This window comes from Squalius cephalus (assembly GCF_949319135.1).
Source record: "Squalius cephalus genome assembly, chromosome: 15".
NCBI lineage: Eukaryota > Metazoa > Chordata > Actinopteri > Cypriniformes > Leuciscidae > Squalius > Squalius cephalus.
In genome coordinates, this window is record NC_137136.1 from 24,190,227 (window position 1) to 24,213,299 (window position 23,073).

The 23,073-nt window shown below is 42.1% G+C and overlaps 1 protein-coding gene across 1 annotated transcript; it reads right to left on the reverse strand.

The window, feature by feature from the left end:
* Nucleotides 1-2,304: 2,304 nt before the first annotated feature.
* On the reverse strand, nt 2,305-4,152 carry LOC307172951 (zymogen granule membrane protein 16-like). The gene is made up of 4 exons (XM_079895716.1): nt 4,124-4,152; nt 3,806-3,896; nt 3,432-3,561; nt 2,305-3,182 (listed from the first exon to the last, which is right to left on the reverse strand). The coding sequence occupies exons 2-4, from the start codon at nt 3,858-3,860 to the stop codon at nt 2,867-2,869; spliced, it is 501 nt and encodes a 166-aa protein (XP_079751842.1). The 5' UTR covers nt 3,861-3,896; nt 4,124-4,152; the 3' UTR covers nt 2,305-2,866.
* Between the last annotated feature and the right edge of the window lie 18,921 nt (nt 4,153-23,073).

Below are 23,073 nucleotides of genomic sequence, written 5' to 3' on the forward strand. Positions count from 1 at the left end.
TGTGTAAGTTATATACTTTTGAAAATGATAGGCCAATAACTTAAACATTTAATAACCCATATAAATAAATTATAATGTATAATATGGAATATATAGCATTTACTTAATTTACAATGTAACATTTATTAATTTACTCTAGCAGTTAAGATATCAGTAAAAAAAAGGCCACAATAAACTAAAGGATTAAAATGTGAGTAAATCTAAAAGTAAGTCTGCTTTAAAAAATATATTACAAGTTCGAACATGGCTATAATGTGCTTGTTGAGAAACACGTTCAAATTGGTCGTCTTAACATGGTAAAACTGTGCGTCTTTACACATACTAAAGTAACGCGACCATAACTGACGCCTTAACACGACCAGAATGTGCGTGTCTACACGTACAAAAGAAACGCGTAAAAACTTGCCGCGTTACCGCGGACAAACGCGGTTACTGCGTGTTGACGCGGTCAAAATTCACGCGTTTCGTTTAAAGACTTTTGTCCCCGTTCGCCTTCCATACTATAACGTCGCCACAGCGATTATGGGAATCACAAAGTTACGTCACTGGAACATTATGTGGTACGTCGCTACGACGAATATGGTCCGGTCCGGTTACGTCTTCACAACGTAACTGTGTTAGCTGGGTTCGTATGAATTTGTATGACTCACTCGTACGAATTCATACGATTTGTCTAAACCCCAGTAACGGTTAGGTTTAGGGACGGGGTCTGGGGTAGGTCATTCGTTTGAATTCATACAAATTGGGCAACTCGTAAAATATGTACGATTTAGCAAAAAACGTACAAATTCATACGAGTGAGGTCGTATGAATTTGTGCGAATTAGCCACCTCGTACAATAGGGCTTGGGTGCCGCGTTGCATTCTGGGACGTGGCGGCCATGTTGATGGCCTTGTGAATGTAAACATACAGCAAGTCGAACGAGGAGAAGAAGCAGAGTTGGGAGAAAGAAAAGAAAGAAAAAAGATGTTCCGAAAAGGATGTGGAATTTACCGGGATACGTTCAATAGGGAAGCCAGGGACCAGTATGTGGACAAAATCGGCACTATTAACGGTTTGGATCCATATGAAATTAAGAGTGGAGCACCGACGACGACTTGCTGCCGCAGTTTTGCATAACAGACATCTTTGGCTACCTTGTTTGTGGTGTGAGCGCCTACACTTCACAACAGTTCCGAAGCTACACGTCATTGTAGTCTCATGTGCAGTTCACAAATGGATGGGTTCAGGAGCTGCAGATCATAAAGCCGGAAAACAGAGGGAACACAGTAATCCGGACAAAGGTAAGCTGCGCTCCACCTAGCTGCTAGTAGTAACCGTTAGTGCTAACAACCATTCACATGTGTACTTTTAACTGTTTCAAAAGTGTAGTTAGTAGCTGTCAACCCTCCCGTTTTTTCTGGGTTTCTCACCTATTTGAGCTCTTTTCCCGCTGTCTTCCCATTTTAGTATTTTCCTGTAAAATATCCCGTATTTTAATACTCTCATAACATTAACGTTAGCCCTTCCATCGGACCTGTCAGTCTCTGTGCTGTTGTCCTGTTGCTACCCCCTTGCCCTTGCAGCAAAACCAGTTTTCCAGTTTTCAAAGCATTGTTTTGCTTACTTGAAGGCAACCTTAGCGTGATGTTGGCCTTTTTTAAGATAACAGCGTGGTTGTTGTGAGAGCACGATTTACGCAGTAGTCCGAGTAGCAGTAAAGGAGGCAATCGACATGGCGGACACGCCAAGTAATGATGTCGTCACGACACCCAAGCCCTATTCGTACGAATTGCCGTGAGATCGGGTTGGTGCCACTGGCTGCCGTGTCGATGAGGCCTTCACAGGGGAGAGTCTGTTTAAGACTTTACTAAACTCATTTGTGACACTGCTTGCGGGGATACTCGACAAAACGGGCATTTTGGCATCATTTTGTGTTTTTGTCCATTCAAGTTCGAAAGACAACTCAGTGAGGCCGGCGCTGTCTGAAGGGGCTTTCTGTGTGCACAAGTCGTGTGTGTGTCACACAGATAGGAGATTCACATACATACCAGTACTGTGTTCTCTTTTGTGCCTTGTCATGCTTGAATAGTTTAAAAGCATTTGCATGAATAAGAGCGTGATCATATAGGAAAAAAAAACAAAAAGGATGCTGCGTTAATTGTGTTAAACTGAAAAAAACTAATCGCATGCATTAACGCATTCATTTTGACAGCAATCATTTTTACATGAATTTGTAAAGTTTGATTGAAATTCTGGGTCATAGGTAAATGATAAAGTCTATACATAAAAGGTATATGAAAGTAGAAAATAAATGATAAAGGCATGGTAAACATTTTAATAAGTATATTTTATTGTGATCTTCATACAATGGAAATATATCATGTGCTTTAATAAGTTTTAATAAAAATCAACTTTAATAGTTAGTCAAATCAAGTTCAGTAAACACCCATATCCAGAATTGATTTTGAATCTGATTTTGAGTTTGTCCAATTCTGAAAATCATTCACACTGCAGTTTTGGGTCACATTAGTTTTTAGGGTGACACCCAGCATTTTAGAATGCCCTTCTTTCATAGTGATGCCATTCATAAAAAATAAAAAATAATAATAAAATAAAAAAAGGTTATTTTAGGTTAATATTTAACAGATCTCATAAATGTTAGATAAAACAAATCAAATTTGTACTAGAATCATTGAGAGCCTTTAGGAATTGTTGTGTAAAAAAGCACTTAAAGCATGATTAAGAATAAAATAAGTTTACACCAGTCTCCTTAGTGTTGAATTAGTAATTAGTACATTCATTTTTACTTAGAAAGTTACTTTTTAACTGGCATTTTCCTCACATAAACACATAATTCTTAGCCAGTGAGATATTTCTGACTTTATTATGTGGAAGGGTTGTACAACACAGCCCAGTGAGCCCCAATGGAGGTAATGGCAAATCCATTCTGTCGACCGCTAAGGAAGCGTAGTGCACTTCCATTATATGTCGGGTAGAGGTTAAATGAAAGTCCACTAGGCTGCCCCACTTTGAAAGAGCGCCCCTCATTGGTGACAAACATAAGCTCAGTGATGTAACTAGAGTACTTTCCAGAGACCTGAACGAAATATTCGTTCTCAAAGAGTCTCATCGTCCTTTCATTGCCATAAACCTTCGTGCCAATCAGTTCTGTCCAGTTACCATCATACTGCAACTGGAGCCTAAAAAGTTAGGGAATGTGCCATTATTGTTAAAATAATTCACACCAAAATACCATATAACTAACACAAAAGCAATACAGAGTAAACAATTAACAGAAAACAGATTGTATATGAAGTGTATCATTTGTTGCAAAATCGATTTACGTGCAGGTAACATTTTTAACACAATTATGACAGATCAGGTTTTTTTGGGATTGATAAAATGTTGCCTAAATGTGTAAATATCTAGCAGTGCTTGGGGAAACTTACCCATTGATGTAGTTTCCACCGCTATATTCATAAACTCTGACTCCAGTGATGCGACCCTCTTGTGAAGTGGTAAATTCAGTTCCACTGCCGTCCCCAACAGCAGGGGAGTACGAGTAATAATCAGGTAAAGCTGGAAAGGTAATTAACAGCTATTGGTCTCTAAAATCAATGTTTTTTCAATTGTGATTAAAACCCTTTTTTACTGGACCTTTATTTTGACTTTTTTTTAGTTATACACAGGTCAAACCCTGGCAATTTATTGCTATTCTACTTTTAAAATGTCCTCTAATGACTAACACTTGATGAATATTCAGTTAGTCAACACTGATTTATGTATTGAATTTCTGACTTTAAAAACACTTAGTGATACTCACGCATGGTCATGCTCATGGCATAAAGGCAAGAGAGTACCACAAAATAATGCAGCATTTTGGAATGCTTCGTTGTTCACTGCTCTCTGAGAATCTAGATCAAACCAAACACAAGTGTTGAGTTATTAAACAGTGAATTCTTTAAGAATGTTTTAGCAATATGCAGATGACAATAGTTTAAGACATAATAAATTATAAATTATAAAAACAAGCAACACAATTTTTACTGTATCCACAAAAAAAAGAATAGACTAATAGATAAATGAAAATATTTAAGAGTATTTATTCATGATGTAGAGTATTGTTATTTGATGTTGTTACCTGTAGTTAAGCCTGAGTGGATGTTCCTTGAGGAAGACAGCTAACCAAACCATCATTTATACGCTCTTGCTGGCCCAGCCTCTTGTTTTGTTTTTTTGTTTGTTTGTTTTTTTTAGATTCTATCATGCTTGTTTCTGGATGGAAAATATTTTTAGACAGTATTTCCTTGTTGTTGATCATTAGTCACCTGATACATTTCTGGAACACATATTTTAAATGAATATATGAAGTCAGATAATTATCATAACAAGTTTTAAGAAATGTAAAAAGGTTTTGATGTCAGTAAACCTTTTCCAGTAAAAATATTTAAAGTTTTCTTAAAAACGTTTGCACATCTGATCATTACAAACCTTTGCAGGCCAATGAAAACTCAGAAAAGAACAATTTATATATTATATATTGTATATATACAGGTACAGGATGTAAAACACAGTCAGCATCTTGAGAGGTAATTTCTTTACTACTCAACGAGTAAAAAACCCATGACATCTGGTGTGAACCATTATGGGTAGCCTTTGAACTGGAGAGTCACTGAAAGAACTTATCACCCATGGGCCCTTTAGTAAAACAACAAAGGGAAATATTCCTGCAAATATCCTCTTATTAGGGGATAATTCTTAATCTGTGTAAATTATTAAAGTACAAATATCCTTTTGTAAAAACCAAATAAACTCGCAATGGGTGGGATGGGTTGTAACACTATTAGAAGTCAATCAGATTAGATGCTGCATGATAGAAAATAGCTGTTGTGTTATGTTCCCAAGATAGCCACAGAGTGAACTGACTTGCCTTCAATGGGACTTTGTCACTTCTTACTTGTTTATTCATTAAATTACATTTAGTAAAAAAGAAAGTTATATTGTGTTAATAGGCCTATATTTGCTATGGCGAGTGATGGTAGCCACCACCTGAAGTGGTAGGGTACTCAAACCTCCTGCGTCCCGTCCAGGACCCACACATGCAGTTTCCATAGATTGGGCTGTGGATGCCAGAGGGTGCTCCGTCTCTGAGAAAGGAGGTCCTTCCTCAGAGGAATTGGTCTGGGAGGGGCTGTTGCGAGGAGCACCAGTTCGGAGAACCAAGTCCGGTTGGGCCAATGAGGTGCAACCAAAAGGACCTGCTCCTCATCCTCCCTGACCTTGCAACAGGACCTGTGCAAGAAGGCTCACTGGGGGAAACGCAGACTTGTGGAGGCCCTGTGGCCAGCTGTGCGCCTGTGCATCCGTGCCGAGGGTCCCCTCAGTCAGGCAATAAAACAAGCGGCAATGGGAAGAGTCTAGGGAGGCAAACAGATCTACCTGTGCGTCGTCGAACTGTTCCCAAATCAGCTGAACCATCTGGGGATGGAGTCTCCATTTGCCAGGAAGTGGCTGAAACCGTGAGAGCTCGTCGGCTGCACGGTTCAGCTCTCCCGGGATGTGAATAGCTCGAAGCGACCTAAGATGCTTCTGACTCCTGGTCTCGAGAGTGAGCTAGGATCAGCTAGTCATTGAGATAGTTCAGGATGCGAAGTGGCACAAAGGCTGCCTCGATGACTTTAGTGAAGACGTGAGAGAACAGGGCTAACCCGAATGGGAGAACCGTGTACTGGTATGCCTGCGCCTCGAAAGCAAACCATAGAAACGGTCTGTGTCGAGGAAGAATGGAGACATGAAAGTACGCGTCCTTCAGGTCGATCGCTGCAAACCAATCCAGAGAACAAACACATTCGAAAATGCGTTTGACTGTCAACATCTTGAATGGAAGCCTGTGAAGGGTTCGGTTCAAGGCGCGCAGGTCCAGGATTGGTCATAACCCACCGGTTTACTTGGGTACAATGAAGTAGGGGCTGTAGAAGCCGGACTTCATTACGGCTTGGAGGGACGATCTCAATCGCACCTTGGGAAGCTCTAGCCAGGCTCCCAAAAACTGAAACAGCAGGGTCATGCAAACCACAGACGTACCCTCGATGGGGCAGCGAAGCGAAATGAGCGACCCAGACGTAGGAGGCAGAACGTCCCGGTGTGGGGGTGCCGTTATAAGCCGTGTCCTGATAGAGGTGGCAAGGGAAGGACCAGCGTTCCACAGGGGCCTGCTCTGACAGGGGTCTGGCAACAGAGGGGGACGAGCGTGGCGGAGCGTTGCAAACTGGGGGCTCAGAGATGGGGGTGTCAGTTCTACCTTTAACCACATTAAGTTGCTGCCGGCCGTGAGGGAACAAAAGATTCTCACCCGGCCCTCCACCGGGGGAAGGAGTGGCACTGCTACCATCTCCTGGGAAGAACTGAAGCCCATCTCTGAGCTGCCCGTATCAGGAGCGCCGTTTTGCCTGACGTTTGGCAGGCTGCAGGGCTGGTACGGGCTGGGGCGCCTTCCTGCACCCACCTCCATGGCGCGGCCCGGATGAAGGCTGCTGCTGGGACAGGGCGGGAGCTGCAGGAGGGTGCCCTCGGTGGCGAGCAGACTGAGGATTCTGAGCCAGCGGCTGGGTGGAGGCAGCAGCTGGCCGCTGGGGCAGAACATGTTTTATGGCCTCAGTCTGCTTCTGGGCTGCCGAGAACTGTTGGGCGAAGTCATTGACCGCGCCGCCGAAGAGGCCAGCTTGGGATATGGGAGAGTTCAGGAACCGGGTCCGCTCAGCCTCTCGCATATCGGCCAGGTTTAGCCAGAGGTGTCTCTCCTGGACCTGGACCTGGACTCTCCTGGACATCACCTGACCCAGGGAGCGTGCAGTCACCTTCGTCACCCGGAGAGAAGTCAGTGGCGGCATGCAGCTCTTCCATGAGCCCCGGATGAGCTCTACCCTCGTGCATGTTCCTGAGCATCCGGGCCTGGTAGACCTGCAGGATGGGCATGGCATGCAGTGAGGCGGTGGCCTGCCCCGCAGCTCTATACCAGGGTAGACAAAAATCTACAGGCTTTGGAGGGGTGCTTTGGATCACCACACCAGGTAGAAGTGGACACAACTGCATCGCAACAGAGCGTTCCACCGGGGGGACACCAGTGTACCCTTTGGCCGTGGCCCGATCGAGGGAAGAGAAGGCGGAGAAGGCTGCCGAACGATCCCGGGAAGACAATGGTGACTTCAAGGACCTCATGACCTCCTCATGCACCTCCGGGAAGAAAGGTATCCCAAAAACCAATCATCCAGCCGCGAGCGCTCGGGACAGGGTCGAGGGTTCCATTCCAGCCCGATGCTCGCGGCTGCTCGGGAGAGCATGGCTGTCAATTCCGGATCAGACTCGGGCAGTGTCTGTCAGACAACGGGCACAGCCGAGTCTTCATCTCCGGAAGACTCCAGCCCACCTTGTGATGGGTGTTGCGTGGGTTGCGGCGGGCAAGAGGGGTGTGTGGCCGGAGCATCGTCGAGGCTTTATTCCACACCGTAATCCTCAGGTCACCCTCTCCTCTTGCTGAGGAGATAGATCAGGGTGTGGCAGAGGGGACTCTACCTCTGCGGAGATCATTGAGTCTTGACCGCTGCACCGTGATGGTCATGTTCCCGCAATGGTAACATGATTCATCCACAAATGCTGCCTGAGCATGATCTAAGCCCAAACACGCCAGGCAGCGATTGTGCCCATCGGGTGACAAAACAAGTCAGCCGCACCCAGAAGTGCACGGGAGAGACATCTTTAAAAAGACGTGCCATGCGCAAGCTCTTTTGTGAGGAGAGGAAAGCTCAGCAGTGTGCTGAAGCGCCCAGGGAGAAGCACACACATTGTTAGCAGATCACTGCACAGATCAGCAGCAGGCAATGTGATCTCGCTGGAATGCGCCATTACACCAACACACTGGAGAGCCGCTCGTCTCGTAGTCTCTCAAAGAACTCAGGCTTGCAAAGAAACAGGCTTGCAGAGGAGTGAAGAGAAGCTCTTGGCTCCGAAGCAAAAACATGATGCGAGATTGCCAGCGTCCTCCTTTATAGCCACGCGGTGGGGCTGAGTTGCGCTATGCAAATTCTGCAGACCCATGGCATTTCCATTGCTATTGGCTCGTTTTGTAAAACTTGAAGATGATAGGCTTCTAAGCGAAACCCCCATTTCGTCATTCACTGACGTAACTCGTAGTGACTGAACGAAAGGAAACTAGAGGAATTTCGAGGAAGTTAATAACTAATAATCTTCGCAATGGAAGTGAATCAATCAATCAATCAAAACTAACTTTAGCTGGACAATAACTTTATCCTAGAGCTGCTATAAAGCCAAAACAATCTCTGTTACTGTAATTTCCTATTATCACTGTAAACTACTGCATACTTAGTTATAATTTAGTACTATAAAATACCCTTAAAATACAAAATGTTAAATAAAAAACTAAAATTAAACGAAAATATTGTACAATCATTTCATTGAAAAAAATAAATAAAAAATCCTGACATTTTTAATGACACGATCAGTACCAGAGGGTTAACCCCGCCCATCTTGTTACCTGATTATTGGTTCAGTTGCCCCAAGTGCTCTCCCTCGTTACCTGCCTTGTTTGCTCCCTATTTATTCTAGTTGTGTTTTTAGTCCTGTGCCAGTTTGACATCTTATGTACTGTTTGTGTCCTGCCCTGCCTGATCCTGTAACCATCTCCCGGACTTGTTTTCCCCTTCAGGGTAGTTTTGTTTTGTTTTAGTTTTATCAATAAAGTCCATATCTTTGCATCTATGAGTCCTCTTCTCATCCCTTTACCCTAAACTCTGACAATATAATAGTATTACATATATGATAATATATATATATTTTCAAATCCAAAATGTTTTCAAAATGTTTTTTGGTTTTATTCTACTGTTTGCAAAATAAAAAGAACTTGAGCAACTCTTTTTGTTTTTTCAAGCTGATCAGATTTAGATGAACTCTCATGAACTTTAATGGTTTTGAGTATTATTTAAAAGTTAGTTTAATTGTATGGATAAACAGCATTTTGATAACTTTATTTGTGCTATACAAGAAAATATTCATGTTATTTTAGAGCAACATGAGGTTGATGACATGGTTAATGGTAAATGACAGAATTTTCAGTTTTTACTGAACTCTTGTCTCATCAAATCAAAAAATGAAATAACAAAACAACATGGCCTGTTTTGTCAACCGTTTATTCAAATCATATTTGTAATGTTTAGAATTAGAAGATACAAATGATACATCAGATCTTTCACAACAGTTTACAGCAGCTTTTACTGCACACAGATCATACTGTAATACAGTATTCCGTTTCTATCAACGCTACACACAGTTTAATGTTCATAAATCAATTGTTTTCCCCGCATGCACATCCATACACAAAATATAACATTTTCTTTTATAGACATGTAAAAAGATTATGCAAAATTGTATATACAGGTATGACACAACTGCCATCAAGGCTATACAATTCAATACTTATCACTAAGTCATTTTTATCATGCATATTCCATTTATTGTTTTTCTTTAAATAATGCTTGTGTTTATGCTTCTTTTCTGATTGTGGCGAAATAAACATGTACTTTAGAAACAAATGTATACATTTGCTGAAAGTTGATGACACTGGTATGTCAAGTCCTCAAGTGGAAAGTTCCAGCAGTACCAACAGTAAAGAATGAGGAAAAGCAAGAAACAAATAAGAGTTTGACATTTCATTTCTTACACAGACGTGGTTAAAACATTTAACCGGTTACACAGCATAAGCTCATTCATTGTGAGAAAACACCTGAAGAAATCTGACTTTTAACGATGGATTGATTGCTCAAAAATTCAATGGGCGGATCATCATGGTGGTGGCACGTAAAGAGTAGTTGGGGCCTTTAAAGTAGTGCCACTTGATGCCATCAAGTTTGTCAGAATTTTGCCCAGAGGTGTAGTACATACCGTTGAGGTTTGATGGGCCACAGGCATCAAACCACCAGCCTTCAGAAGAACAGAGAAATTAGAGACATGTCATGGATGGATGGATGGATGGAAGGAATGAATGGAATGAATGGATGGAATGATACTGAACTCTGAAGCCCTTACAGCTGTATCTCTCTACTGGTCTACAATCATTCACATTGTGTCTTACAGGTTAAACCTGCTTGGCAGTGTCTGGGTTGCCAACTCTCATGCATCTGGCGTGACACTCACGCTTTCAGCATCAATCTCACGCTCTCATGCACACGCAAGAAATGTCACGCCAAAATCCATTTTTCTCCCCTCTCAATCCGTTAATTTTCTGTTGATGACTAGACCACAGCGTATTAATGACAGGAGAGGAGTTTAAGGCCCACAGCTGTAACATCTGCCTACAACCTTCTGTAAGCTTGCGCTAAATCGGCCCAAAGCAGGCATCCGACCAGCGCGGAAGGTCTTTACGTGTTACTGTCCTTTTCTCGAGGAAAAGTATTTTTTGATTAAATGCAATATATTAATCATATATTTACTCTTTATTTCATCTGACTCCATAAATTAAAGGTTTTAATAATATCTGTGCCTCACTAAAAGTGAGCGAATGTTTGACTATTCCTTTTAACCATTAAATGAACAATGTCAAAATCAGTTAGAATAATCACATGTAACAATTTAATATTTCAGATATCAGAGATCAATTCCACAATCAATTCAAATATGTAGAACATGGTTATACATTGGTTACACCAAATAATCTTATGTCACAGGCCACTGGAACCCAGGACAACCAATACTCCGGAGGAGCTAAACCAAAGCACACCAACGAGGCAAGACAACGACGTGATATAAAAGCTTGATTCTTTTTATTGAACATAAAAAAAAACTTTAAGAAAATGTCACTGACACAGGACTCCTCATAGGCTTGTTAAAACAGGTCAAAGGAATCTTCATTGGAGGAGGACTCGGGCCAGCCGGCAGTTGGTCATCTCCTTCTACGGAACAGCAGTGTGAGGGGACAAAGGGCTTTCTCTTTTCACAGGACAGCATCAGATAACTGAGTGTCACCTTTCTTTCACAGGGCAGCAGCAGGCGGATAACGGGATCTCTCTGTTCACAGAACAGCAATTGGTGAGCACAGAATCCAGCAGTTAATAACTGAGTCGTCTTCTTCAGTGTTCTCTTCCTCGGGGTTCCGACAGAGAGAGATATGAACATACATTGACGTACCTCAGCAATTTCAGTCAGAGAGAGGAATGAACATAATTCACAGTTTCCGCATTCTCTTCTTCAGCGTTCTCTTTCAACAGGGCTCAGACAAAGAGAGACATGCACATAACATAAACGTATCTCGGCAGTTTCAGCATTCTCTTTCAACAGGGCTCAGGCGGGGAGAGGAATGAACAGCTGTGACTGCGAGTGGACAGCAAAAACACAATTCCCACACTCGTATATTCACCAACACACTGCAAGGTTTCACTCGTGCTCATTTCCACAATAAAACTGCAATTCAACAGACTCACGGTGCAACCAAGGCTTACACCCGCGCAATCCAGCCGAAGTCTTCTCTCTCTCTCTCTCTCTCTCTCTCTCTCTCTCTCTCTCTCTCTCTCTCTCTCTCTCTCTCTCTCTCTCTCTCTCTCTCTCTCTCTCTCTCTCTCTCTCTCTCTCTCTCTCTCTCTGAGCGGATGCTGTGAGTGAGTGGGCGGAGTCAGCGTGTGTGCCTGAGAGTGTTGCGGTGCGAGTGAGTCTATTCTTTCTTCCTTTCTTTTTACACTGTCCCTGTTTTGGGGTTTTTGGTTTAAAAATTGTTTGAAAAGAATACAAAGAAAGTTTAAGGAGTAGGGGGTTTGAGGAACGTTGTTAACCAGCGCTTTGCTGGTTAGCAATGGCGGGTCCAAGCCAAACAAAGTTTGAGCAGCTTTCACGCAGGCACGGGATAAAACTCGCGCCTGTGATGAACTGCTCTGTGGAGGATTGTAGTTTGGCTGTGGGTAACGCTGTTGGTTTTAATAGCATAATATCTGCTTCTCGAATGAACAGTGCTGTGGTTATCTTCCTTGATACCATTGAGAACGTAAAGTGTAGTGCAGACCGGAGTAGTAATTCAGGACACTTTTACTCCAGTAATACCGCTGGTTCAGCCTGCAAGAAAGATAACATTATCGAATGTACCACCTTTCATTAAAGATGAGCTATTGATTAATGAATTGTCTAGGCATGGGAAAGTTGTCTCACAAATGAAAAGGATCCCATTAGGGTGTAAATCGCCTTTGCTTAAGCATGTTGTGTGTTTTAGACGGCAACTACATATGATCCTAAAGAGTGATTTGGATGAACTGAATGTGTCGTTTAAATTCAAAATTGACGGCTTTGATTACGTTGTGTTTGTATCATCTGATACTATGAAGTGTTTTGGCTGTGGGCGAACAGGGCACGTTAGGCGTGCGTGTCCTGAGAGAGCAGATGAGTTAGACCCAGAGCCGGAGCCGGGGCCGAGCGGAGATACCGCGCGCGATAACAGTAGCGCGATGGTGATGGAGGATTCTGTTAGTGAAGAAGATGATGATGGCAGTAATGCCGCGGGCCGAAATACAGAAAGTGGGGAGAAGGAAACTGATACAGTGTCTATTGTTGTTGCGGGGGGAAATACAGAAAATGTTGAGAAAAAACTGGTTACAGTGTCTACTGATGTTGTTAATGTGGCTGAGTGTATTGTGGAGGAGGAAGAGATGGTGACAGACATTGCTTGTGATGAAACACTTTTCAAAATACCCAATACTAAGAGAAAGAGAAATAGGAAGAGTACGGAAATGGCAAAAATGAGCAGACAAACAAAAACAGAGTCTGATAAACTTGATACTGAAGGCAGTGTGATTGATGATTCTGATGGTGAAGTAGTGGACAGTAGGACAGGACGAAGTCGACGCAGTGATTACAACTTTGACAAAATAAAATCATTCCTGCAAAGAACGAAAAATGTGAAAAATGTCCAGTTTGAGGATTTTTTTGCTGACCGCAGAATGTTTATTAACTCAGTGACAATGCTAATGAGAAATGAAGGAGGGGAACAGTTTACAGTTCAAGAAATATACAGATTAAAGAAACTTGTTTCCAAACTGAAATTAGAAGTACAAACTGAAGATGGCTTCGAAACCACATAATCGCTGTTTTCCCATGTTTTTGTTTGGTTTATGTCCCCTCATACTATTTATTTTAATGAGTGTGATGAGGGTGAGCTCTCTTAATTTGAATGGAGCCCGAGATATACATAAAAGAGCAATGCTGTTTGAGCTTATCCAACAAAAGAATATTGATGTAACATTTGTCCAAGAAACACACAGTGACTGTATTAATGAAATTGACTGGAAAAAAGAGTGGGAGGGTGAAGTGTTTCTTACTCACATGAGTTCTACTAGAGGAGGGGTGGCTGTCCTTTTTGCTAAGAATTTCTCACCTATCTCATGTGAGGTTAAACATGTGATACCTGGCAGACTAATATTTTTAAGGGCTCAGTTTGAAAAATTCAAGGCTGTTTTTATTAATGTTTATGCACCAACAAATGGTAATGAAAGAGTACTCTTTCTCAAAAATGTAAATACAATTCTACAGAATTGTAGTTCTGATGATTTTCTGTTTTTGGGCGGGGACTTTAATTGTACAGGGAATTATAGTCTAGATCGGAATCATATGGAACCTCATGCTGCTTCAAGTCGTGCTTTAAATTAACTGATTGAGACTCATAGTTTATGTGATCTATGGGGGATCTAAATAATAATGTAAGACAATACACGTGGTTGCATAATAGAGAGAATTTCATTTCTTTAGCCAGATTGGATAGGTTTTATTGTTTCAAGCATCAGTTTAATGTTGTGAAAGGTTGTTTTATTACACCAACTGGTTTTTCTGATCATTGTTTAGTCACATGTAATGTGTTTATAACAAATGTGAAGCCAAAGAGTGCATATTGGCATTTTAACACTTCCCTGTTAAGTGATGTGAATTTTAGAGGTGTTTTTGTTTCTTTTTGGAATGATTTTAAATTAAGAAAACCATGCTTTGAAAATTTACGTCAGTGGTGGGACTGTGGAAAGGTTGAAGTGAAAGTACTTTGTCAACAGTATACTTTCAGTGTCTCTCGGGACATCACTAGATCAATGAAAAAACTTGAATCTGAAATAATGGAGGCACAAGGGTTAGCAGAGATCACTGGGGAGGGAAGACATATCGAGACACTTAAAACTAAGACATCTCTTCTGTCAGATTTGCTCGGCATTAAAGCAAAGGGGGCTTTGGTCCGATCTCGCTTTCAAAACTTAACACAAATGGATGCCCCATCTAAGTTTTTCTTTAGTCTTGAAAAAAAGAACGGTCAGAGTCGTTATATTCACTCCTTACGCTCTGAAAATGGGCAGGAATTGACAAAGACATCTGAAATTAGAAAACGAGCTGTACAGTTCTATGAAAAATTGTATAGTAGTGAATATAGAAAGGACGAGGAGTTGTCTGCTTGCTTCTATGAAGGTCTGCCAAATGTCTTGGAGGACTCAAAGGCAGAGCTGGAGAGGCCTCTTTCAGAAGAGGAGCTTCTGAACGCTCTCAAGGGCATGGAGAGTGGAAAAGCTCCTGGGATGGATGGACTCCCAGCTGAGTTTTATAAAGAGTTTTGGGCTGTGCTGGGCGAGGACCTGCTGGCTGTCCTGAATGAAAGCTTGGCTGATGGCTCTTTGCCCCTGAGCTGTAGGAGAGCAGTGATCACATTGCTACCCAAAAAGGGTGATTTGCAGGAGATTAAGAACTGGAGACCTGTGAGTTTGCTTTGTTCTGATCTCAAAGTCCTTTCTAAGACTCTGGCTAATAGACTGAGAAAAGTGATGGGGCAGGTCATTCATTTTGATCAGACATATTGTGTGCCGGGTAGGTCAATCACAGATAATGTCTGTCTCATACGGGATATTTTAAGTGTTTCGAGTCTTTTAGGGGTAAATTTGGGGTTTATCTCTATTGACCAAGAGAAGGCTTTCGATAGAGTTGAACATCAGTATTTATGGGACACCCTAGAAGCTTTTGGTTTTAGTTCTGTTTTTGTTGATATGATTAAAGTGTTGTACCAGGACACTGAGAGTTTACTGAAGGTCAATGGTGGTTTGAGTGCTCCGTTTAAAGCTAGTAGAGGAATCAGACAAGGTTGTGCTCTGTCTGGTATGCTTTACTCCTTAGCTATTGAACCAATGCTGAATAAATTAAGAGATAGGATTAAAGGTTTAACATTGAATCATGATATACAACATCAAATTTCAGCTTATGCCGATGATGTTATGGTTTTGGTAAATGGGCAACAAGACATTAATCAGCTGGTTTCTGTTGTTAATGATTTTGGAATAATTTCAGCTGCAAAAATTAATTGGGAGAAGAGTGAAGCACTGGCTGTTGGGAAATGGGAGGAAGGGATGCCAAAACTACCTGGTGGGATGAGTTGGAAGAAAGAAGGGTTAAAATATCTAGGAGTACATCTTGGGGATTTAAACACCCAACAAAAGAACTGGGAAGGGGTGATTGAAAAAATAGAAGGAAAATTGAAAAAATGGAAATGGATTCACTCACAATTGTCATTTAGAGGGAGAGTTTTAATAATCAACAACTTGGTTGCCTCTACATTGTGGCATAGGTTATCTTGTGTGGATCCACCTGTTGGACTACTGTCCCGATTACAGGTAATCCTAGTGAATTTTTTTTGGGATTGTTTGCACTGGGTTCCCCAAAGTGTGCTCTTTCTTCCGAAAGAAGAGGGAGGACAAGGCTTGGTGCACTTACCGAGCAGACATGCTACTTTTCGTCTGCAGTTTATTCAGAAATTTCTGACTGGCCCTGTTGAGCTTGTGTGGAGGAAGATGGCAAAAACGATTTTGCACACAGTAGACGGACTTGGACTGGATGCTGCGCTGTTTCTAATGGATGCTAAGCAACTACGTTTTGCTGGAGTGCCTCGATTTTATTGTGAACTTTTCAAAGTATGGGGACTTTTAAATGTTTGCAGACTGGAGGAGACCAATTCTTTGTTCTGGTTACTTGAAGAACCTCTAATCAGAGGAGCTCGCATGGATATTGCGGGTGAGAATGTTCTGGGACTTACCCAGATACTGTGTGCTTCTAAAACTGTGGCATTGAGGCACATAGTTAACGTGGCTGGACCTGAGATGAGTGATATAAATGCAGTAGCTACTCTGTTGGGTCAGAGGTCAATGCGCCACATGCTAACCATAATGGATATGTGGAAAACAAGACTGACAAAGGAGGAATTGACTTTAATAAAGGATTTTAAGAATGGAACAGTGACTCTGGACATAAGAGACCCTTTTCCAAAACTTGGGATTACACCAGACTTAAAAGAAATGTCAGGTCCTTTGTTGGATCTCAACGGACTGCAAGATTTAGATCTGAATGAAGTCGGAGGGAAAGTGATGTATAAATGCTTTGTAAAAGTTTTTAATAAAGGAACACTAAATGGGAGGGTTGATACAGTGTGGAGGGATAAGCTTGGGTTGAAAGAGGACATGAAACCTGTGTGGAGAGTGCTGTACAAACCACCATTGACCAAACGATCTGGTGACTTACAATGGCGAATATTACATGGGGCTGTGGCTGTTAACGCTTTTGTTTCAGTCATTAATCCAGATACTGATGATAAATGTGTGTTTTGTGGATCTAGAGAAACTATTTTTCACTGTTATTTGGAGTGTAAAAGACTTCAAACGCTTTTTAATTTGTTGGATTTGTTATGTGGGGAAAAGTTTACTCCAGATGTTTTTATTGTAGGGGCAGGATACAATCAAAAGCAAAAGATTAAATGGCAGCTGCTTAATTTTCTGTTTGGACAGGCAAAGCTCGCAATTTATAAAACAAGGAAGAACAGAATAGAAAATAGTGGTGGTCAGGAGATTACAGCCTTATTTAAAGCTTTTATTAAGTCAAGAATTGTTGTGGAGTTTAAGTATTACAAAGCAATGAATGATATAGAAACTTTCAAATTACAGTGGTGTTACAATTCTGTTTTTTGTACGGTTGTGGAGGAGGAGCTTCTTTTTTGAGTTATTTTTTGAATTTGTGTGGATTTGAAATTGTTATTTATTCTTTTATATCATGATTGAATAAAGTTTGTTATTAAAAATCAAATCTCTCTCTCTCTCTTCCCCGCGGCCTTCCTCCACTGCTTCCGCCTCAGCCTCGGCCTCAGCCTCTCCCCCTGCTCTGCCTTCCCGTGCATCTTCAAGCCACCACTTTTAAATCCCCCGTTGGAGACACGTGCTCCAATAGCTGCTTGATTAGCCGCTGCAGCTGCCGCTTGTCAACGCGGTCGGCCATGACAGGCCGCCGGAACTAGTGTCGCACCGGAAGTCTTCCCCCGGGCAATTCGTTCCGCTCTCATAGTTCCCTCTTTTTCACCCGGTGACACTTACCCAGCTTGTATCTGAGATAGAGAGAGAGAGCACCTATTCAATCCACGTCCAGCCAAAAAAGAGCCGAGAGACAGAGAACACCTTCCTTTATCCTGTTTGACCAGGTGACATGGGGGATGGGGGAGACCACCCTCAAATGGTTTCTATCCAACAGAAGGGGGGTTGCCTTATCTGGCTGTATCTCTGAACCAGTTTTCTCTAAACTTCTATAAACCTTATTTCCTTTTATTGTATCTATCTGGATGTGAGATATCTGTACCACTCACTTTGAGACATTTCAAATGACAACAAAAACATAAGTCAATGATAAACATTCACATTAAACCATGTTCTTCTGTGAGCTCTTAGTTGTTTCTGAGAGGAAGTGAGGTTGTATGGGGGAGGTCGAATGTTAATTAGCCAGCAGGGCCCTTTTGTCTCAGACCAGGCCTCAACCAGTATTTTCAGTCTTACAGTTCTCACTGCAGTATTCTCTGATCGTTGATTCACTGAAAACCTTGCACCTGATACGTCAGTTGCGTGTGAAAAGTTCAGAGAGAGTTCAGAGCATAGGTTCGGAGTCGGAGCCCACTGATGCGCGTTTGAAAGTTTGGATGACAATCAAGGTAAGCAGATAATAAAATGGTGTGCCTTTCACTACAGACGTAGCCTTGCCTAATCAGTCTGTGTGCCGAGAGTACAGACTTCAACTATAGTTGCGAACGTTGTCTGACGTGTGTTATGTGGGCTAGCTAAATTGCTCAATAAAAATAGGCTCATGGTACAAATTACGTTTTGGCAAATCGGGCAAGTGGCATTTTAAAATTCCCCAAATGATCAAAGGTTGCCCAGATTGTGTTGAGCCTGCCACAGTCAAATGCGGATGCTGAGCAAACCTTTTCAGTTATTGGCCTAAACAACCAGTTCTTCGTACGTTGCTTAAAACATCCGAGATCAAATTACACATCCAAGATGATATCATCGTGCTAATCATGATCTGGCTAATTAGGTTCTTTTAGGGCAGACAATTTAAATCCGTTAGAAGTGGCCATGTTAGATGTTTTTATCACTTAGCCTATATATTTGTATTTTAATAATTGCATAATTACTTTGTTCATTGTAATGTCAGAGTCACCACACTAGAACATGGGAACAAATAAAAGTGAAGTACAAAAATATTCTACATAATGGTAATTTTTAGTTATATTATAGTCTCTTTTATAAAAGGCACTTTTAAATAAATGGTTGTCTGTTTATAAAAGCAACCAAGAAAAAGGCTGAGAAAAAAGAAAAGATCTTAGTCTTACACTGTAAAATAATTTTTGCTGCATTAAATTAAGGCTGTATAGTCATTTCAACTGTTAAATCTTGAGTAATGATGAATTGCTTTGACTTGTGAAAGTGAAAACTGATAAACTTATGTTAATGTAAAAATATTTTGCCATGAGTTATGTATAACATTTTTCCCGAGTGTAGTTCATTGTAATGACATTGTGTTTTCCTCTTTTGTGCACTTTTACATAATACACCAACACTTGTATCTGTTCCCAAGAAAGTGGTGGCTGAAATATGTGCAGTAAGTAGACATTTTCTAACTTTCCAAAGAAAAGAAAGTATAAGACTTTGTAATGTCTATTTGTTTCCATTGCACTGAACAGTGAATAAACCCTCTCAGATAACTGTCATATGGAGGAACTAGCCTACCTGCAAGTGCATAAATAACTTTACTTAATTTATACTTGTATGCTTTATGGCTGCAATATAAGTTGCAGGATTCCACATCTACAGAAAGGCCTACAGAAGAGTCTGCACAGACAGAGGAGACATAGGCCTACAGGTGGGCAGTGTATAGCCAACTTTTCCTTTTTATTTGTTGCATGAGGCATGTGTCTAATATCTCTTGTTGCAGGCACTTGACCACTGGCCTTTCTTTACAAAGAACAATTGAAATAAAACTCAAGGAACTAAGCATATTTTATTAAACATTTAATGAAAAGTGTTTTTTTTTTGTGCAATGTTGTGTAATATGGCACATGCAACAATGTCACAGGCCCTGTCAGGTGTGCAACCCACAGACTTTTCAGACACTGAAATCTTCCCTTTAGTTAGCCAAAGTTCATTTCATTGTGTGCCCTTGTCCTGGAGCTGCATTGTAACTGGTTTGGGTCAGGGAATGGGGTCATAAAACACCTGTCTGCAGGCAGGAATATGTCATAATCACCTATGAAAAAATGCAGTTCTGTTAGGATCAGCATAAGTGTATGTAATACAGTGAGCTTGATATTTAATTGTGGAACTTTCCTTACCACTTTCAAATAATGTGCATAAATGTGAATCTCTGAAAATTCTTAAGTCATGCACAGATCCTGGCCATTTTGCTTTCATGTTTGTGATATGGAAGATTTTAGTCAACTGCCTTTTTTTATTTGATATAATATTACTAATCTGTAATATTAAGAATCACAATAGTAACTGGGCTGCACATTTACATTGTGAACCCCCTTTCTGTTCACATAATCCCCTTCATTGAGGCCTTGATGGCAGTCTATGGTCTAGCTCAGCGGTTTTCAATCGGTGAGGCGCGCCTCCCCTGGGGGGCGCCAAAGAGCCACAGGGGAGGCGCGACACGCAAAGAAAAAATAACTGTATGCAGCTCTATTGATAACGGTAATTGTGTGTGCGATGCGAGTATTGGCTTTAAAATGCGTCGTTTCCTTGTCCCAAGTCAACAGAAGTCAGCATTAAGGGAGGATACGGAGCCCGGGAAGTCACCTGTGTGAGTAAAAAAACGATCCGTGGCGACGTTTTTGCAATCCGTCCGCTCAGTTTATAAACAGTACTCACGAATTCTCAAACTGTTCCCTCGGATTAATAAACCGCACCCACGAGTTTCTAATCCGCGCTCTCATACTTGTTAACCGTGCCTTCAGTTTTTGCAATCTGTACCCACAAATTCATAAACCGTGCCCACGCTTTCGCAATCCGTTCCCACGTAGTATTGCGTGACGAGTTCATAATGCGGTGAATTCCCGTTCCCATTTACTTCACAATCTCATTATAGAGAGACGCGCGTCACGATCTGTGCACTGCCGTGTCTCGCGCTCGTCATGCAGCCAGATTCAGTATCAGTGCACCAGCCTTATGAACCATGCCGTTAACTTGAACTGCATTTCTGTCAGTGCGTGACTACAGCTCGTTAATAAACTATATACAGCTCGTTTTTTTATTAATCCATTTCATACAATCCGTCTTCATTTGGCAAGTGCACTTCAGCATTACAATGTGAGTAATTGTAGCCGTGTAAAATGTAAGGGATGATGCCACCCTTATAGAACAATGTGATTTTACGTTTAAATTGTAACATATTTACTGTAATAGCATGGAATTACAGTGTAATTAGTGTTAGCCTACTATCTTAGGCTTCTTCAGTGCATTTCACGAGTTCACACTTACATATAATTTGAAGGGGTAAAGTTTAATGCGTATTTGGCGTGCTGTCCGGAGGGAGGGCTCCGAGCTCGGAGTACGGCCCGAACCCAGAGTACTCCCCCCAAAGGCTAAAGAGCAGAGGACAGCCGCCGGACTAAAGACCCCCCAAATGAGTGCCGAGTTTGGCGGGCTGGCATCTCAAGAAGGGGCATGGATGCTTGACCGGGGCCCGTAATGGTGCCCGGGGCCCATAATGGTGGCTCACTGCCTGGACTGACGGCCCCTGTTGGTCTGCGAACGAGGAGCGGTTGTAGTTTACAGTGACCGATCGGGAGGATTTGCGCTTTTCCGCTAAGCCCAAATGCTCGCTGGGAAACAGAAAGGAGGAAAAATGAGTGCTTGCCCGAGAGATTTTCTCACACTGCATCCGCTGTGAGACCAAATGCTCGCTGGACGGAAAGGAAACAGGAAAATGAGTGCTTGCCCAGGAGATTTTCTCACACTGCATCGCTGGATGAAAGAGAGAACGTAAGTGCTCTACCAGGAAAGTTCTCACTCCGTCCGCTGTGAGACCAATGCTCGCTGGACGGAAAGGAAACAGGAAAATGAGTGCTTGCCCAGGAGATTTTCTCACACTGCATCGCTGGATGAAAGAGAAAACGTAAGTGCTCTACCGGGAAAGAGCTCACTCCGTCCGCTGTGAGACCAATGCTCGCTGGACAGTAAGAGGAGACAGGAAAGAGGAGATTGAGTGCTCTTTAATTATGAATAGAGAAGTACTTCAGAAGAGACATCACTGCTGCGGCAGTAGAAAAAATTAGCTGGAGAAACAGAGCTCCAGTAGGAGCAGAGGAGACATCACTGCTGCGGCAGTGGAGAAGATTAGCCAGAGTAAAAGAGCTCCAGTGGGAGCATAGGAGACATCACTGCTGCGGCAGTGGAGAAGATTAGCCAGAGTAAAAGAGCTGCAGTGGGAGCATAGGAGACATCACTGCTGTGGCAGTGGAGAAGATTAGCCAGAGTAAAAGAGCTGCAGTGGGAGCATAGGAGACATCACTGCTGTGGCAGTGGAGAAGATTAGCCAGAGTAAAAGAGCTGCAGTGGGAGCATAGGAGACATCACTGCTGTGGCAGTGGAGAAGATTAGTCAGAGTAAAAGAGCTCCAGTGGGAGCATAGGAGACATCACTGCTGTGGCAGTGGAGAAGATTAGCCGGAGTAAAAGAGCTGCAGTGGGAGCATAGGAGACATCACTGCTGTGACAGTGGAGACATTAGCCAGAGAAACAGAGCTCTAGTGGGAGCGGAGGAGACATTACTGTTGCAATATTAGAGAAAACTTAGCCAGAGAAATTGAGCTCCTCCAGGACCAAAGGAGACATCACTGCTGCAGCAGTGGATAAACTTACCTGGAGAAACTAAGCTCCTGCAGTGTGTGGCTGAACAAAGGGAGGAGGAGAGTGGGGCTTAGCGGGCCGATGCTCGTCTTCTTGTGCTTTAGATCAAAGACGCGAGGAAAAGGAGGCGAAATGAAATCCTTGCAGGATTATGCACATTGAAGTTTAAGTGACCGAGCAAAGATAACAGTTTGCGTTTAGAACAATTTTGATTGTCTGAAGTTCATTTAGTTAAGTACAAAAGAGACGGTTTATGGTAAAAGACGCAGCTTGCATAAATGTATAGGCATCTTGTATTTATTTAACTGTGTTTCAATTAAGGATTACTAAACTCTTGGCATGAAACACACTGCTTGTATACACTTTTTTTTTTTTTTTTTAAATATATATATATATATATATATATATATATACTGTATATATTTACGCGATTTTGAAGATAAATTGCAGGACAGTGTTAACGATAGGTTCTTAATGATTCTGTGAGCAATCTGCACGTAACGTGCGACCTACTGTTTATGTATGACGGTAAATCATTTGTACAGAAACAATTTAAAACGTGCATTCCCCCGATCAAAAATTGTATACAGATGGCATGACTGGCTCGTGACTCAAACAACTGAAGCAATGCCAAGCTCAGCCAAGACAGACTCGAGAAGGGCGAGCTGAGCACTCACTGAGTTGACCCGGCAAACGTTGAATATGGACTGTCCGGGACTGAATCTGCGGCGCGGCGCGGCTTACTTTAGGGCCTGCTGTGGCGGCCTGAAGAAGGAGGAAGACCCTTTCCCTCGCGTGAAGAGGGCGGCATTGCCTTACTAACCATTTCTCTATGGCGGGAATTATTGTATGGACCGGTGTAGAGA